The sequence below is a fragment of the Lynx canadensis genome, chromosome F1 (assembly GCF_007474595.2).
Source record: "Lynx canadensis isolate LIC74 chromosome F1, mLynCan4.pri.v2, whole genome shotgun sequence".
Taxonomy (NCBI): Eukaryota; Metazoa; Chordata; class Mammalia; order Carnivora; family Felidae; genus Lynx; species Lynx canadensis.
Genome location: NC_044319.2, coordinates 36,973,524 through 36,991,849, shown reverse-complemented (window position 1 = coordinate 36,991,849; position 18,326 = coordinate 36,973,524). Strand labels below are relative to the sequence as shown.

The 18,326-nt window shown below is 36.9% G+C and overlaps 1 protein-coding gene across 2 annotated transcripts in view; it reads right to left on the bottom strand.

Annotated features, from left to right (window-relative positions):
- NEK7 (NIMA related kinase 7) overlaps positions 1–18,326 on the bottom strand; it is a 160,845-nt gene that overhangs the window by 55,514 nt on the left and 87,005 nt on the right. For both annotated transcript variants that reach the window (XM_030301712.1, XM_030301713.1), the window contains exons 3-5: positions 17,958–18,098; positions 3,776–3,838; positions 1,975–2,085 (exon numbers count right to left, since the gene is read on the bottom strand). In XM_030301712.1, coding sequence (XP_030157572.1) covers positions 1,975–2,085; positions 3,776–3,838; positions 17,958–18,098 — 315 coding nt within the window. The remainder of the gene's footprint in view (positions 1–1,974; positions 2,086–3,775; positions 3,839–17,957; positions 18,099–18,326) is intronic.

The window sequence follows — 18,326 nt, the reverse complement described above, 5'->3', positions numbered from 1 at the left end:
AGACAAACTTAATTTCACACACTAGTCCTTCTATTTACTAGCGATGATGACTGTCTTCTCTAAGTGTCAAATTTACCTGCCAGAGTCCTTGTGAAGAGTAAATATGGTAATGCATATAAAGCATCTAACATTGTCTTTAAGAACTCCATGTGGCAGAGATTACTAGCTGCGCTCCAATATCTGTTGACAGACCAAATATACAGTCAATGGCCAGATCGTATAAAAATAGAACTTTGAACCACAACCTTCAGCAACCTGACCAGGAAACCTTTTATCTATAACAAACAACCCAGGACGCCAGTCTTCTATGTCAGACATGCAGGAAGCCAGACTGCTGTCTCTAGTGACAATCCAGGAAGCTGAACAGTAACTCTGTAACAATCAGCCCCAAATGCCCAGGACTTGATTAATAACTGACAGCTTCCCTAATTTTTGTTCCTGCTTCCAACTTAGGACAAACCAGAGAAAGCCAGATGATACGCCTCACTTCTGAGTAGCTCACCTATAGCTACTTCAGGCCAGCAGCCTCTATCAGGTCATACCTAAAGGCTTGTTTTTCCCATTATAAAGATTTTCTAATTCCTCTGCCTGCCTATGAATCTCTGGTAAAATGTCAGTGACAATGGTTGACTCCCTTGCGTGCTACAGCAAGCTCAGAATAAAGAGCCTTGCTTTTCTCATTTAGTTGGTCTTCATTGATTTCCACTCTCTTCAACATGTCTTCCTGAACAGTAGAAGTTTAGCTGGCACATGACCAGCCAAATGACGACTATATATTCCAGCCTCCCTTGCAGCTACACATGTTCATAAGACCAAATTTTGGCCACTGGGATGAAGCTAAAAATGTTGTGTGGCAGTATCCAGCAATGTGCCTCAAGATACAGCTAGCAAGGGGCACCTGGGTGGCTCAGTCGGTTAAGCGTCCGACTTTGGTTCAGGTCATGATCTCGCGGTCCGTGGGTTTGAGCCCTGCGTCGGGCTCTGTGCTGACAGCTCAGAGCCTAGAGCCTGTTTCAGATTCTGTGTCTCCCTCTTTCTCTGACCCTCCCCTGTTCATGCTCTCTCTCTGTCTCAAAAGTAAATGTTTAAAAAAATTAAAAAAAAAAAAGATACAGCTAGCAAATATCCTATGTCCCTACATGCCGGCGAAAGGGGACTTTATCAGCTATAAATAGGCTTGGTTTCTGAGAATTTGATAGATCAGAGCTGCCCTATTAGCCCCAGAATTTTATGTAACAGAAAAATATAATTAACAACAATAATACAGCACTAGCTCCCATTTGCATAGCCTTACTATGTGTGAGACACAGTTCTTATCTCTGAATAAATATCAATTAATCATTAACAACAATCCTATGAAGTAGGTTCTATTATTATTTTGTTTTTGAGAAACTGTGGTACACGAAAGTAACTTGCCTAAGGACAAGCAGTGTTTAGGACACTGTAATTTGAGGGTTTCTATAACTTGTAACTGAACTTAAACCAATTTATATGCTCTTAGAAAAGAAAGTTAAATAAACTTTTAAGTGGTTGAATCAGGGTTTGATGTGCAAGGTCTGAATGCAAAGCCCATTTTATTCTTTGATGAATCCCTCCTAGGAACAGGTCCGGATTCTCTAGAATCCCTTTCTGTTACCCTTTGCCTGATATCTACAGATACAGGATCAAGGGTGGTCTGTTCAGAGAAATCAAGCTGCAAAATTTTAACTTCAGCTTACAGAAGACAAATCTGTTGGTCTATTTCCAAGTTGGTTTCAGAGTGTTCACACATCTCAGTTGAAGTGTAAACGTCACCAGGTAAACCAGCTTCAAAATCATAGTCATCACTACGATCTGTCATTCACTACATATCTATCATATGTTAAAGTATGGCAATGAGGTCTTTAAAGTATCTGATACACCTGTATGTTTAACAGACAATTTTTATCAGAAAAAATAAATATTTAGTTTACAAAAAACAAAACAAACCCTTACCTTTATCATTCTGGATAGATCACCAGCATCAGCTAATTCCAAAACTATGTTAAGTTCATTATCTTCAATGAATGATGCATAATATTTAATTACATTTGGATGGTTGAGTTGCTGATGGAAAAACATACAAACAAAAACAAACAGGCACCAGAAAAGTTTTTTCAATTGTAAATTATCAAGAATCACTTATAGTTTCTTAACTGAAGAATAAACTTAGTTATTGCATTTCATTTTTAAGCTAGAAATCTTAACATAACATCATGTATATTTTTCTTTACCAGTGAATTTTGAAACATGTATTGTAATTATTAAAAGTAAAAGTAGATACCAGTTTATTTTGGTATTCTTTATTAGAAATAATAGAAAGTTTGAAAACTTTTAGAAAGTTTGAAAGTACATATTACTATGTTCAATAAATATATAAATATAAATGAAGGGGAGGGTGGGTGATGGGTATTCAGGAGGGCACCTTTTGGGATGAGCACTGGGTGTTGTATGGAAACCAATTTGATAATAAATTTCATATATATATAAATGAATGACATCATTAAAGCACCAATTGCTAAAAATTGTATCTTCGAAATGGGAACTGTCATTACAGGTGCTCGGTGGTAAATAAAGTATTCCTACTCCGGTTTTGAAGTTGGCCTGATCCTTATGTAACTATAACCAGTGGTTTAAAACAAAACAAAATAAAAGGACATCGACTGTATCTAAATATAATTTTTACATCAAATGATATGAGTTTACCTATGGGGTTGAGTCATTAAATGATCCTAAGAAAAATTTGACCTTGCAAAAATATACACATCAGTCTATACACATGGACAATCCTTTTGTACAATCTTTTTGTTCAATCTTTAAACAAGATAACATAAGACAAATAGTTTCTCAAAGAAAATTATTCAAGAATTCTCCCAGATATATATACATGATTTTCTTCTCTTCTTTCTACTTACACGGTTTTCCTCCACATCTTCTATAATACTTCTCTATAACAATTTATATTTATTTTTAAAGCAGTTGCTTCATGGCCCAGGAAATACTACAACTAACAGAACAGATGGAAAGTATGGTTCATTTTGATCTTACTCTTATCTTTTTTGATAAATCAGATTCATGTTAGGCACAAACAAAAATGTATGGCATAAAAACATCCAAGTCTTATCTAGTAGCTGAAAACAGAACACAAGCTACATCATTCCTCAAGGAAATTTCACTAGAATAAAAGCAGTTTAGAGATAACTGAAATTTCAGTCGCATTCTTTGAGTGGATAAGAAACTGAAAAGCAAATTCTGACATACTCTTTACATCACCCTCTCTAAATCTGGGAAAATGTTACAGAAATATTATAAAAATCATGTACCCAGTTGGATCAGTCCACATTCTCAATATATTACATCTTGAGATATACATCTATATTATATCTTGAACTTTGAGATAATACCAATACACATTTATGTTACTTAACCTTTAGAATACGTCTAATTGGGATGGTCAAGAAAAAATTTCTTCAATGTTTTATGCTCATTTTATTTTCTAGTTTGAAAAGCAGGGGGGGTGGGGAGTGGGGTGAGCTAATTTTACCAAATGTCCCAATTAAATTATTTTATGATGAATCCAAAAGGTAACTACATTCTTCCATCTAGTGAGATACCAATTTACATCATGTTGCTTAAAACCAATGCGGCCTAAGTTAAGTCTTAAAAATCTTTTTCCTTATAAGTGCAGTATTTTTATAAATCACTTTTATCAACAGGCTCAGCTATGTTAAAAATAGTCAATAGTTCATTTATTTACCTTAAGGAGATCAATTTCTTTGATACAATCAGCACGTGCTTTGGAATCCATTAAATCAAATATCTAAAAATAGAATCCAGAATTATTTAATAAACTAATAATCTATGGTTCAAGAATAAACTAATAATCTATGGTTCAAGACACCACATAAATTCATTATAATACTTTACATATAGTTTATACACCTACTAAGAAATTTTCTTCCCGATTAGCGTTTTAGGAGCTTTGAAAAACTGTAGGTATTTTATCTCATGTTACCTCCAGAGTTTACATTTTCCCTCCACAGGCAGTGAGTATTAAAATTGAGAAAAGAAGGGTAACTAGGTGGCTCAGTCAATTGAGCATCTGACTCTTGATATTGGCTCAAGTCATGATCTCATGATTCGTGGAATCGAGCCCCACATTGGGCTCTGTGCTAACAGTGTGGAGTCTGCTTGGGATTCTCTCTCTCCCTCTCTCTCCCTCTCTCTCTGCCCACCCCCCCACCCCTGCTCAAAATAAATAACGTTTCAAACAAATTTAAAAAATAACAATGAGAAAAGAGAACCACTAGACATTTCAAGCCTTAGGTTCAAATGAAACAGAATGGATGTTGTGATCATAATAAAGTAAGAGCTAACATGTATTGAACAATTAATATGTGTTAAACATATTACATTAACTACATTAACTACCTCATTTAATTTTCATTTAATCCTTAAGAAGACAATATTTCCATCTTATAGATGAGGGAAAGTAGGTTTAGAAAGTGTAAGAAACTGACAAAAGTTCACACAGCTAATTAACGGAGCAGCCAGAATTTACTCTCAGAGTTTTCCAACTATACAACACCGGCTCTGAATGATTAATCTACACAATCAAATCATGTCTAAAAAGTCAAATGCACACCGTGACAGGGAAGCTATCACTCCAAACTGTTTCTTTGGAAAGAGCAGTGACAAAATCTTGCCCTTTTTAACAGTATGTCACAGATATACATACAACACATAAACAGATCTACTCTTATCTGTGGAATTAAAATTTCCTAAGGGAGAGGAGCAATTAGGAAAAACTATCTAAAAAGGCTCCTGGGGGTAATAATGAGTAAAAGGTTGAGAAATATGGGTCTAATGTGAAAAGTATAAAAATATATAATATAATAAAATGGATATTAGGATGTGTCTGAAAACAAAGAACGCCATCAGTGCTCTAAGTGTGTGGAAAATAAATAAATAAATAAACAAACAAATAAACAAATAAGCAATATGCTAAATATTGGAGAATATATCTGGATAAGTCATGACTACAAGCTGGTTAAAACCCTAATCATAGGGGTGCCTGGGTGGCTAAATTGGTTGAGCATCCAACTCTTGCTTTCAGCTCAGGGTCATGATATCAAGCCCCACATCCAGCTTCATGCTGAGCATGGAGCCTGCTTGAGATTCTCTGTCTCTCTCTCTTGCTCTCTCTCCACCCCCCTTCTTCTCCTGCCCATCTCCCCCATTGCATGCTCTCTCTCTCTCTCTAAAGGAAAAAAAAAAAAACAAACCCTAGTCATATAACAAAACAACTTTAATGACATTTATAGTCATCAACTTGACCAAGTCTTCCTGATTCAGACTGCCAATATGTTCCAGGAAAAGTAGGTATGTAACCTGAAAGGAGTGGCAGTCATGATCCAAGTCTTTTTGACTCAAGCAGGAATTATTGAACGCCTACTAGAGGGTGTAGCCTCTTATATATGCTGCTACAATCTTTACCATGTTCCTATAAGGTAGGTAGTACTGGCTTCAATTTAGAAAAAGGACTGAGACTCAGAGAGGTTAAATATATGCTTATGGTTGTAAAATTAGTAAGTGACAGAACAAGCACTTGAATCCAGATCGTTCCAGCTCTGGAGTCTGTTTTCGTGAATAGCCCAGACTCTTGCGAAGTCCAATACATATACAACTAACTAATAAGTACTAAAATACATGTGTGTGCAAAGTACAGTATGAGAAATCTAAAGAAAGAATCTCCAGGGCACCTGGGTGGCTCAGTTGGTTGAGCGTCTGACTTCAGCTCAGGTCATGATCTCACACTAAGTGAGTTCGAGCCCCATGTCGGGCTCTGTGCTGACAGCTCGGAGCCTGGAGCCTGCTTCGGATTCTGTGTCTCCCTCTCTCTCTGCCCCTCCCCTGCTCATGCTCTGTCTTTCTCTGTCTCAAAAATAAATAAAAACATTAAAAAAAAAATCTAAAGAAGGAATCCCCATGTGAGGAGTGGGTAACATTAAAGCTGAACTTTGAAAAAATTGTTAAGATTCTGCTAGCCAGAAATAACAGATATCTAAGGCATAAAAGAAAATACAGAATATGGGGGAATAAATACAACTTATAAGAGGAAATGTTTGCTTACTATCATTTTTAACATCCAAACATGCATGTAGTTCTAATTTTCCCTTAATTAAAAAAATTAAGGAAAATATAAATAAAATTTTTAAACAAAAAATTGGCAAAATCACTTTCTTAAAGAATTTTAGCTTGTGCTCACTCTTCCATTTCTTGTACAAATGTATGTGTGTTTTAGATAGTGAAAACAGAGGCAGTATGCATTATATATGCTTTTTCACCTGACTTACAGCAAAATACTTCTCATATTTCTACATAGTCTTCAACTTTATTTATTTTTATTTATTTATTTTCTAATGAAAAGTTTTAATACTGAATTTATGTTTTTCAAGTTTTAATGTGAAATAGCTAAGAACTGCACTACACATAAAGACAATTAACATAAATAAATTGGCTCATGTTCTTGCTTTCTTTCATTCACAAAACTGTGTTGTCAACTTACTAGATTTTACTGTGTATACAAATAAGAAAACAAGCTTGCAGTCCTAAAGATGCACACTGCCAGATGCAGAATGCAACCTGGAACAAAGGAAATGAACACACAATCTACTCAGCACTACTTGTACAAAGTGATGTGAGACCCTCAAGGGGATGGAGTATGTCTGGCAGGGATTATATGTGCAGGAAAGCAGAATACTTCAGAAAGGTTTCTTATAGACAGACTTCAAGCTGTATTACAAAGCTGTAATCATCAAGACAGTATGGTACTGGCACAAGAATAGACACTCAGATCAATGGAACAGAATAGAGAACCCAGAAATGGACCCACAAACGTATGGCCAACTAATCTTTGGCAAAGCAAGAAAGAATATCCAATGGAATAAAGACAGTCTCTTCAGCAAGTGGTGCTGGGAAAACTGGACAGCGACATGCAGAAAAATGAACCTGGACCACTTTCTTATACCATACACAAAAATAAACTCAAAATGGATGAAAGACCTAAATATAAGACAGGAAGCCACCAAAATCCTCAAGGAGAAAGTAGACAAAAACCTCTTTGACCCTGGCTGCAGCAACTTCTTATTCAACACGTCACCAGAAGGAAGGGAAACAAAAGCAAAAATAAACCACTGGGACCTCATCAAAATAAAAAGCTTCTGCACTGCGAAGGGAACAATCAGCAAAACTAAAAGGCAACCAACGGAATGGGAGAAGATATCTGCAAACCACATATTAGATAAAGGGTTAGTATCCAAAATCTATAGAGAACTTATCAAACTCAACACCCAAAAAAACAAATAATCCAGTGAAGAAATGGGCAAAAGACATGAATAGACACTTCTCCAAAGAAGACATCCAGATGGCCAACCAACACATGAAAACCAACACATGTGACTTCACCATATGAGGACTTTAAGATACAAAACAGATGAACATAAGGGAAGGGAAGCAAAAATAATATAAAAACAGGGAGGGAGACAAAACATAGGAGACTCTTAAACATGGAGAACAAACAGAGGGTTACTAGAAGGGTTGTGGCAAGGAGGGGATGGGGTAAATGGGTAAAGGGCATTAAGGAATCTACTCCTGAAATCATTGTTGCACTTGATTGTTTACTTGAATGTAAATTGAAAAAAATAAATTAATTAAATTAAAAAATAATAAAATATATTGTTTTTAAAAAAGAAAGATTTCTTATAGAAATAAGTAAAATCAAAAGTTCATTACTTATGCTTCATTAAATTGCTTCATACTTAGCAATTTCTTCTTTTTAATTTATTTATTTTTGAGCGAGAAAGAGAGAGGGAGAGCAAGTTAGTGGGGGAGGGGCAAAGAGGAAGGGAGAGAAAGAATCCTAAGCAGGCTCTAAGCTGTCAGCACAGAGCCCTACATGGGGCTCGATCCCACAAACCATGAGATCACAACCTGAGCTGAAATCAAGGGTTGGACACTTAACCAAATGAGCCACCCAAGCATCTCTACACTCAGCAATTTCATATAAAAAGGCACACATTCCTCAAATTGCCAAATGATGGCAGAAAAATTGATATTACTTATGTAACAAGTTAAATAATAAATATTAATGTAAACAAAATTTTGAACTTGATATTAGTATAGTTATGAAATATACACAGAGAGACTCTTTACGGTTAAAAATCAAAATGGCAAGAGAAATAACTGATTCTCACCAAATCATGAATGCTAATGCCATTCTTAGGACCTCCTAGTCACAGTGGACTTGATATAATTGAAAGAAATGCAGGGAAATACAAAATGTTAAATGTCTTAGATTTTAAAGGAATTCCTGAAAACTTTTTTTTAATGAAAAAGAGAAAGGTTAATTCTGGTACTAGTAATTAAAATGAAGAAAATCATAAACTTGGAAACATGTATAAATCTAACCTCCCAATAATCAATGTATCTATGATGGGAAAAATACTTAAAAGGCAAAGCTAGTGAATGAGATGAGAAAAAGATGTGTCCAAGTGCTTTAGGAAACTCCAAATAGACACAACATAGCAAGATGGAAGTGTGCTCCACAGAAATCATGAATTTCTAATTCAAATTATAACTAATTTAGTATTACAAATTAACTTTTATTTTTAACTGAATTTTCAATAATATCAAAGTCTTTCCTTATTCACTGAGAGATAAGCATGGCTGGCACATTTGAGGCAAAACTAAAATCCGAACCAAATACATTTATAAATACATTTAATCAGAAATTCATTAGTATCTTATCTTTGTTTTTCTCTCAGCCAGCAAGTCAAGACAAAAATAAAAACTGGAGATTTAGATCAAATCATTCCCAGACATAGATTCAAGACTGTCTGATTTCATGAGCAAGAAAAGACAACACACAAGGAAAAACAAAATCTAGACTTTGTAAAAATAGCTTTCATAGGATATTTACAAGCTTTGCTCCAGAAGCCATCTTTTTGAGCTCTACTCAAGTTTCTTTGGGTTTTTAGTACACTTGGTAAGAGCAAAGCTACTAACAGTGTTTAGGCAAGTACTGGCTAATAAATTCTCAGTACTTTCTGAATCATTTTTAAAAGTTTTCTTTTGTCATCTTCAAATTTTGCCAAAAATTACTCATGACTGATGAAACTGAAAAGGATAACACCGGATATCTTTAAGAGGAAAAAGAGGGCCTTCAAGTAACTTAACAGAAATGTCCTTGAAAAGGCATATGTCAATTTGTTAGGGAAAAAAAAAAAAAAAAAAAAAAAAAAAAAAAAAAAAAAAAAAAAAAAAAAAAAAAAAAAAAAAAAAAAAAAAAAAACAACACCTAAATGTAGCAATGAAAGTACTTAAAAATTATATACTAAGGAAGCTTGAAAAACCTGGTATATCTCACTTTAAATAGACATTACATAAATAAAAATCTTACCCAAATATTCCCTAGGCCTCCCCAGCTTGTTAGAGCATGACTAAATGAACTGAACTGTCCCTAAATTGAGTCACTGTACTCCATATGACAAAACCTCAGTCACCCCTGGGTTATGCCTTTCTTCATCCCAGTGTTCTTGCCTTCTTTACCTGGTGCCATAATGATGCTTCCATCCCTTATTCCAACTGACCAGTGGCTGTACAGACCATTCCCTAACCATTGTTGGAGTGAGGGGAGAGGACCTTTAAGGAATATTTTTATTATCAGCCTGTACATTTCTGGTTCTCTTACTTGCTGACTGGTAGGCAGACTTTCCCTTCCAGAGCCGGTCTCTCTTATTTGAAGGGCTACCCTACAAAGGTACATTGGAAGCTGTGAATGAGAATGTGGCTACAGGAGAACCGAAGGATCCAAAGTTATAACTGTGGAAAGTGCCCCATAAAAGGGTTAGGAAAAGAAAAGCCATTGAAAGGGACAGAAAAGGGATACCCAGAGAGGGAGGAGAATCAAGATTGTGTAATCGCAGGGTGCTTGGGTAGCTCAGACTTTCCCTTCCAGAGCCTGTCTCTCTTATTTGAAGGGGTAGAGGACGGGTGGGGGGTGGGGGTGGGAGAGTAAAACAATCCACAGCACGAGGGCTGTGAACTCTCTAGATATAAACCACAATCATTGAACAAGTTAATGTGCAAATAATTAAGGCCTCTACCACCAGCACTTCCCTGACTAAATACAGAGGCACTTAAAGGGTGGAGAGATTGGGATGGAGGAGGAGGGGCAAAGCGTTAAGCAAGGTGAGTGCAGGAAGAGTTCTACACTGATGCCAGAAACTTGCTCCCTTTATAACACCAAGGCCTAGGATCTAGCTTCTGTCAGCCTTTCTCTCTTAATGCATCAACATGTTTGAACTGCAAATTATAAGACAGGCCTCAATTTCTTTCCTGTGGATTCCTTAAGGTCCTGGCAAATGATGGTATAGAACTAGATACCTGTGAGTGTCACTAATTACTCTTTGACTATTAAAAAACTTTTGTTTCCAAAGAAATGCCTTTTAACTCAACAGGCTAGCAGTGATCCAACCTCGAGGAGTCCATCAGGAAGCCCTGTTTGATAGGTTTCCTCAAAATTAAAAACAAAAACAAAACAAAACAAAACTCTAAAAATTATCACAGGAAATTCACTTTTATTCAGATTTTATGAGAGACTAAAGCTCAGCAAAACTTAGGGCCAGTATAGATTAAGAAGCTACCCTAGGGGCGCCTGGGTGGCTCAGTCGGTTAAGTGTCCGACTTCAGCTCAGGTCACAATCTCACGGTCTGTGAGTTCAAGCCCCGCGTCGGGCTCTGGGCTGATGGCTCAGAGCCTAGAGCCTGCTTCCGGTTCTGTGTCTCCCTCTCTCTGCCCCTCCCCCGTTCATGCTCTGTCTCTCTCTGTTTCAAAAATAAACGTTAAAAAAAATTTTTTTTAAATAAATAAATAAAAGAAGCTACCTTACGAAGGTATGTTGGAAGCTGTGAATGAGAATGTGGCTATAGGAGAACCAAACGATCCAAAATTATAACTGTGCCCCATAAAGAGTTAGGAAAAGAAAAGCCATTGAAGGGGACAGAAAAGGGATACCCAGAGAGGGAGAAGAATCAAGAGTGTGTAATCCCAGGGGTGCCTGGGTGGCTCAGTTAAGCATCCAACTTCGGCTCAGGTCATGATCTCATGTCCATTGCTTGGTACCATGTTGAGTCTTTTGAGACCAGACCTCATGGTTTCTCAGCATGCCTCACTCCATGGCACTCAGTCAGCCCTCTCAGTCCATCGCTTACCCTGCACTTACCTTACTCCTTCTGTAGTTAAATTCCCACTTCTCTTCCATCCCCTGTTTCCAACAAAAGTTGTTCTTTGACCTCATCTTGATTACCATGCATTCATTATTTCATTTTCTTCAGACCTCTTATTCAAGGTCTGATCTCAGTTGTTAACTCTCTTGGACCTTTGTCAGCTATTTGAGCGATGCAGATGCCTCCACTTTAGAATCTCTCTCTGTCTTGCTAATTCCCAGTCATGGTTAATTTCCAGTGTGTATGACTTCATTTCTCTATTCACATGTTATCATTGTTCCATGTCCCATGGCATGGAAGGGTTCAGGGTATTTCTTGGAGTTTTGCTTGGAGTTCCCCTTACTCTTGGACATGTTGTACTCTCTTACACTTCCCATTTGAATGCATTTTAAGCACAGTATAGGAAGAACCCCAGATCAGCAGATACGCAATTACAATGTCCACAGTGGAAGTTAAAAATGACTACTCGGAAGCTGCTGCCTCTTGGTGTATGAACTTGGTGTATTTTCCACCATGCTCGGTGGAAAATGCCATCTCCTGTTTGACACAAAGTCTTTGCTGTCTGCTTTGCTTTCACAAACTGCATAGCTGTTCTAATTCATCTGGTCTTAACTCTACCTGTGCTCTGGATGGATTTTTCATCTCTGCTTCCTTTGAGACTTTTTTTTACCAGTTGCCCCATTTCTCCCAAAACAGCCTTCCTTCTCTACCTGTAATAGCATCCTTTGACTTTCATACTGACACCTGTGTAGCATAATCTGTTGCTTCAACACCTGCAGCTTCTTAAAACTCGCCTCTTGTGTTTTCTGGGAGTACACACTCTTATATATATATATTTTTAATGTTTGCTTATTTTTGAGAAAAACAGAGACAGAGTGCAAGTGGGGGAGGGGCAGAGAGAGATGGAGATACAGAATCGGAAGCAGGCTCCAGTCTCTGAGCTGTCAGCACAGAGCCTGATGCGTCATTTCCTTCTTACCTATAATTATTTGACTTACTGTCTATCCACCCCCTCTCAACAAAAGTGTTGAACTCAGCTGTATCTCACTGTCAAATCCAGTGCCTGCCATACAGTAAGTCCTTGATAAATATTAAATGAGCATATCAAAAGTCTTCAACAGCATAAATAAAAAGCTACTTCAACTATATATGTTCACTAGGCTTGGCCAGTAGAAGAGTTTATCATTTAAAAATTTTACGATAAACCCATACAATCAAAACTTGGGTTAGCACAATAACAACCCTGAGACACCATAAGATGCTAAAGAAAAAACACTGTGAAACATCAAAGAAGGACAAAGAACTAAATTATTTCATCGATGTCCATTATCTCATTTAAATATTTCAATGTTGATAATCTATTTATGCCACATATGGTAATTCATTATAACTCCAAAATGTTGTTAACTAGAATGCCCTATTCTCTAAACTTTCAAGAAAACTAAAAATCTGCTCTTTTTCTTATATGCCTTTTTCTCACTTGCAAGTACAAATAAATAAAAATAAGAAGCTTTCATTTTTAAGATAAAAGCTTGTGTCTCCTTAACAAGTAAACTAGCATCAATTATTAAATTATTCTTCAATTTAAAAAAATATAATATATAGATTATTCTTACAAATACTTTCCAATTTTCATTTGTTCAAATAACTATTGGAAGGTTCAAAGGAAATCCAAAGAGATTAAATAACGAAGCGGATAAAAGCTGCAGGAAATTCAGTAATCACAGTGAATACTGAAAGAGACTGAATATATAGTTGTAGAGATTATGAATGCATTATAATCAGTATGCATTATGGAAGAAGTTATCATTGTTCACAAATTTCTAAATGCAAGTAATCCCAACTTCTAATTACATGAAAACATACAGAACCTAGAAACTAAAATTGACATATGTTAAAAAAAAAAAAGTTATGTTCATCAATATACTTTAAAAAGTGATATTCTTGATGAATGCTTTATAATAATAATCAAATATAAATACAGCAGCAAATATCAAAGAGTATTTGTCCCTTCAAGAAGTTGTTTTGAGATCACTTGGATCAAAAGGGTAAATTTGAACAAAACAAATTATCACCTTATCTTTGTAAGTACTATACAAAAGTACTTTCCATTCATTCTAATGAATGTCAATGACAATGGATGTCCCACAGAAAAACAGCGTTATCTGGACATAAAACTTAAGAGTAAGCAAAGAGAACTTAAGCATTAACAAACCAAGGATCAAAATATTTCACCTACTATTAGAAAATTAGGGTAACAAAAAATCAAAGGACTGAGACACAGTAAGACCCAAAATTCATACTACAGTACTATCGTAAGACTAGCAAAATAAAAATCAATTCCAATTACATAGCTCTAATCAATGAACTAAGAAGCATGATATAGAGATTTCATGTACTAGATCAAAACAATTCTTTTGATAGTCTCCCAACACAAAGAACTGAGGTTCTGAGACCCAGCTCACAGCCTCTATGAAGACTTTTCCCAACCTCCTCTCACCCGTGTTCCTGGAGGCTGCTCCCATGCCGGTGCCTATCCTGTGACTTCAGATGGGTCTCTGTTGCACTTCTATTCGAATCCCATGACTCCCGTTATTTATCTTAAATTCCCAAGGCCTTCCCCCTGTCCACCAAACACTAGGTGATCAATATATCAACAGTAGGTGGACTGAGTGAATGAGCAATAGGGAGGGAAGCGGCAAGGAAGGGAAACAGCAAGAGACGGAAGCCATCTCGGCAGATGGAATTGCAAAAAAGTCACATCAGTTAAGGCACCATCTTAATTTTGGCCAATGAATCATGATGGGATATGAGTACATTTTCAAAAAGATTGGTAAATGTTGTCATATACTGTTGGCTCTCAGATCTCTATGATTTCAAAGTCACATGCATTCAGTGTACTCTTCTTTCCACACACAGGCAACAGGCAAACCTGTACGAAAGTCACCAGAGGTTAGGACATTGCTTTATTTATTTATTTTTTTAAGGATTTTGAAAAAGTAAAACTTGATTATGTGGGACAAAGTAAAGAAATGCTTTGAAAATGAAGCTGAGGAAGCCTGGACAGTAACTCTAACGTGTCTCCTTAACGATTTATAAGCAGAAAAGTGAATTATAAAAGCGAGCACAGTATTCAGGAAGGGTTCTAGCAGAGCTGGGAACAGTAATACAGCTCTTCAGCCAAGTAACCTCACCTCAAAATAACAAGATGCATGAGTAAAGTCAGTATTTGACTATGAAGTTTTTGAGGAGGGCCTGAGTCTTCAGAAAGGAAGGCAGTCTGGTTAACAATATTTTAAACATTTTCATTTCAAGCTACAGAGAATTTTTTAAGGAGGGAGCATGGGATTTACTGTTCAGCACAAGTGTAATACATCACAAAAATCAATAACATATCTGAAATGCAAATACATTTCTCCTCACAGAGGCTAAGACACTATTCCCTAATTAAATAAGCGAGGAATATCTTCACGACATCACCTCTCTTCTATAAAGAAGTTACGTTTAAACTAGAAGACGCCACAATATCAACACTTGATAAAGCAGAGACAAACAACCCAAAGGGACAAATGCGAACTCCTCACGGCAGGAGACTGTTGACTGAGGTTTATCACGGTACAAAATGGGAACAGGTGGAGGGGGCATCTGATACTGAATGGAAATATGATTGCCCATATTAACTCACGTCGTCCTTTCAAATTCCTAATCAAAAGAAAAATACAGACAAGAAACAACTCAGATGGCACTGTGAGAGAACTAGATGAGCTTTTGTTCTTTCCTCCTCTCTCCCTCTTTTCCTCCTTTCTTCCCTCCTTGTCTAAGTATTTTTTATGACGAAATCCTGTGATTTAAAACGCAATCGTTAGAGGTGGAATGGAGCCTTGTCTGTTTTTCTACACTCAGAATCAGTGGGAAGGTGGAGGAGGAGGCCTCCAGGGACCTCCAAATGATTTCTCACTCCATCTATCCTCCGGCCTTCATGGCCTGCGGCATGTCAGCAGCTGTCTTCTTTCCAGTCCATTCTGTGTGTTAAGGTTGTAATTTTATTTTGAAAAGAATGAATTTTGAAGATTGTCCCTCGACTTGAGAATCTGTAGTGAATCCTTACTTTCTTAGTCTTCAAATTCCTGTTCAGTGCTCTCCACAATCTGCTCTCACACTGATAGCCTGGCCAAGGTTCTGATTCTACCCACCGCTCAAACGGACACCTCCATTCTGCAGACTCCTATTTAAATCAGGAATCCATGCCACAGGGTTCACATGTAATTGTTCCACAAAGACTCTTTTGCCTCTGGAGTGCAGGAATAATATGACTACCTTCTCTTTTATTTCTCTCAGTGCCTAGAGTTGCATAGTAGAAATTCAATAAATACATTTTTAAAATGGGTCAAAGAGTTCTTTTGTAAGGGAATAGTCCTTCCAAAGACATCTGCTTTGTGAACATTAATATCTGCATTCTATATTCTATTTTTCTTAAGCTGTAAGTGGTATATAAAAAGAAAGAACACTCTCATAAGCTACTCTCATAAGCTGCTGGTAAAAGTCAACCCGTCCCACTATAGCAAATAACTCAGTATCAACTTAGAGAACCAACCACATGCATTCCCTGTGGCTCGTCATTTCCATTCCCAGGCATACACAAAAGAGAAATACTGGCATGCGTGTACCAGGAAAGGCACTTAAGAAAACCACAAAGTATTGTTTATAATAGTAAACAACTTATAAACAACCCAAACAGCAAGCAGCGTGTAACAAGAGCAATGGAATATGACATAACAGTCACATGCACGAACAGGTGACAATAGTTATATAAAGTTCAAAAAACGCAAAGCAAACAATAGATTTATTTAGATATTTATACAGATGTGGGGAAAACTATAAAGAAAAGCAAAGGAGGGGCGCCTGGGTGGCGCAGTCGGTTAAGCGTCCGACTTCAGCCAGGTCACGATCTCGCGGTCCGTGAGTTCGAGCCCCGCGTCGGGCTCTGGGCTGATGGCTCAGAGCCTGGAGCCTGTTTCCGATTCTGTGTCTCCCTCTCTCTCTGCCCCTCCCCCGTTCATGCTCTGTCTCTCTCTGTCCCAAAAATAAATAAACGTTGAAAAAAAAAAAATTTAAAGAAAAGCAAAGGAATGTTAAAACACAAAATTCCAGATATGGTTACCTCTGAGGGAAGGGAGTAGCAAATCTAGATCAAAAATTTTTTCTAATGTTGTATTTCTTAAGCCAGGTGATGGATATGAGAGCATTTCTATTATTTTTTTATATCTAATATGCGCCACATAACGTCTTCTATAAACATTTAACATTTCCTTAAAAACGTAAGTGAAAACTGCTCATCTCTATAATAGCTGTTGCCAAGTATACTGATCCTTTAAGAAGTTGCAAAAAAGGGGTGCCTGGGTGGCTCAGTCAGTTAAGTGTCCAACTTCAGCTCAGGTCATGATTTCACGGTTCGTGGGTTCGAGCCCCACATCAGGCTCTGTGCTGACAGCTCAGAGCCTGGAGCCTACTTCAGATTCTGTGTCTCCCTCTCTCTCTCTGCCCCTCCCCCGCTCATGCTTTCTTTCTCTCTCTCTCTCTCTCTCTCTCTCTTTAAAAATAAATATTTATATATACATACATATATATATGTATATACACACACACACACATATATATGTATGTATATGTAGAGAAGTTACAAAGTTACAAAAAAAAATAATAAGAGGAAACTTTGGTCTCACAGGTCACTACACAGAAAAGATGTATCAGGGCTGTGGAATCAAATGCGAAGTCCATAGGCAAGTGTGAACAATAACTACCTTATGTGAAAAATGCGAAGCAAAGCTGAATGATGTCAAACATACTCTAAGGCAGAAAGACAAGTACTGTCTAGACCAGAGGGCAAGTGAAGTTACACTTTCTAGACTCGTTAGGACAAGTGAAACTTCTAGGGCTCTGGCAAGTACATTTCAGTGGAACTAGGACGCTAGACTTAGGGTAGGACTTGTAAGGGGTGCTGGAGCAAGAAAAACGAATCTGAGGGAAACAAGACAAGAAGTCAGGACTGAAGAGCAAAACTGCTTCCAGAATGATACAAATACAAGATGGAAAATTTCAAACAGGTTATCAATCCTCTGTTTGCATCTACTTCATGCTTTTTGTAATTTTCCAGTAAATCAAGCTCACTTCATTTTTCTTTCATTTATTGCCACTGTGGTTCTCCACATTAATTTAACACCCCACCCTAATCCTGAATGCCACTTACTAACTTCAGGCAATACATTTTGTAAAGTCTACTTTCCTATCGTGAGGCCTAGCAGCTAAGGATATGACATCTAGTTACATGTCCGGTTAGGAGCAGATGGTGATAACTCAAATCTGCCTCTTAAAATCTAGAGTTGTAAAAGCTTTTCTAGGATCATTCCAGTCATTACTGAATCTAGGTGAACAAAACCAGCTCAATTTTTAAAGCCTAGAAGTAATATTAAAATTAAAAATTAATTTCTACTGTGTACTACACTCAATTCAAGCTTTTAAAGTATAATTTTTATTCCTTTCTAGCATTCTCAAGACTGTCATTATCCAATCATTTAGGACATACTTTCCTGCATTTATTATTCACATAGTATAATTTTACATTGATTTACATATAATTAAAATCATCTTACCTGCACTTTTTTTAAAGCTACTGGTACTCCATCCAAGAGACAGGCTGCTCTATAAACTTCACTAAATTGCCCGCGACCAATTTTCTTTTCTATTCGAAAGTTGGCTAATGTATTATAGCCCATATCCGGTCTTAAGGCCTTCTGTAATTAAAAAAATCAGAAAAGTTTTCAATCACACAATATTCACACAATTATTGATTGTTTTCACATAAGTAGGTAATACCTACGGTAAGCTCGCAGACATCCATTCATTCAACCAGTATTTACTGAGCCCTTCATGCTAGGCACTGTTCTATGTACTAGAGATACAGTGGCAGACCCAACAGATGATAATCTCTACACTCAAAGAAAAGTCCTGGCAGGGAAGAA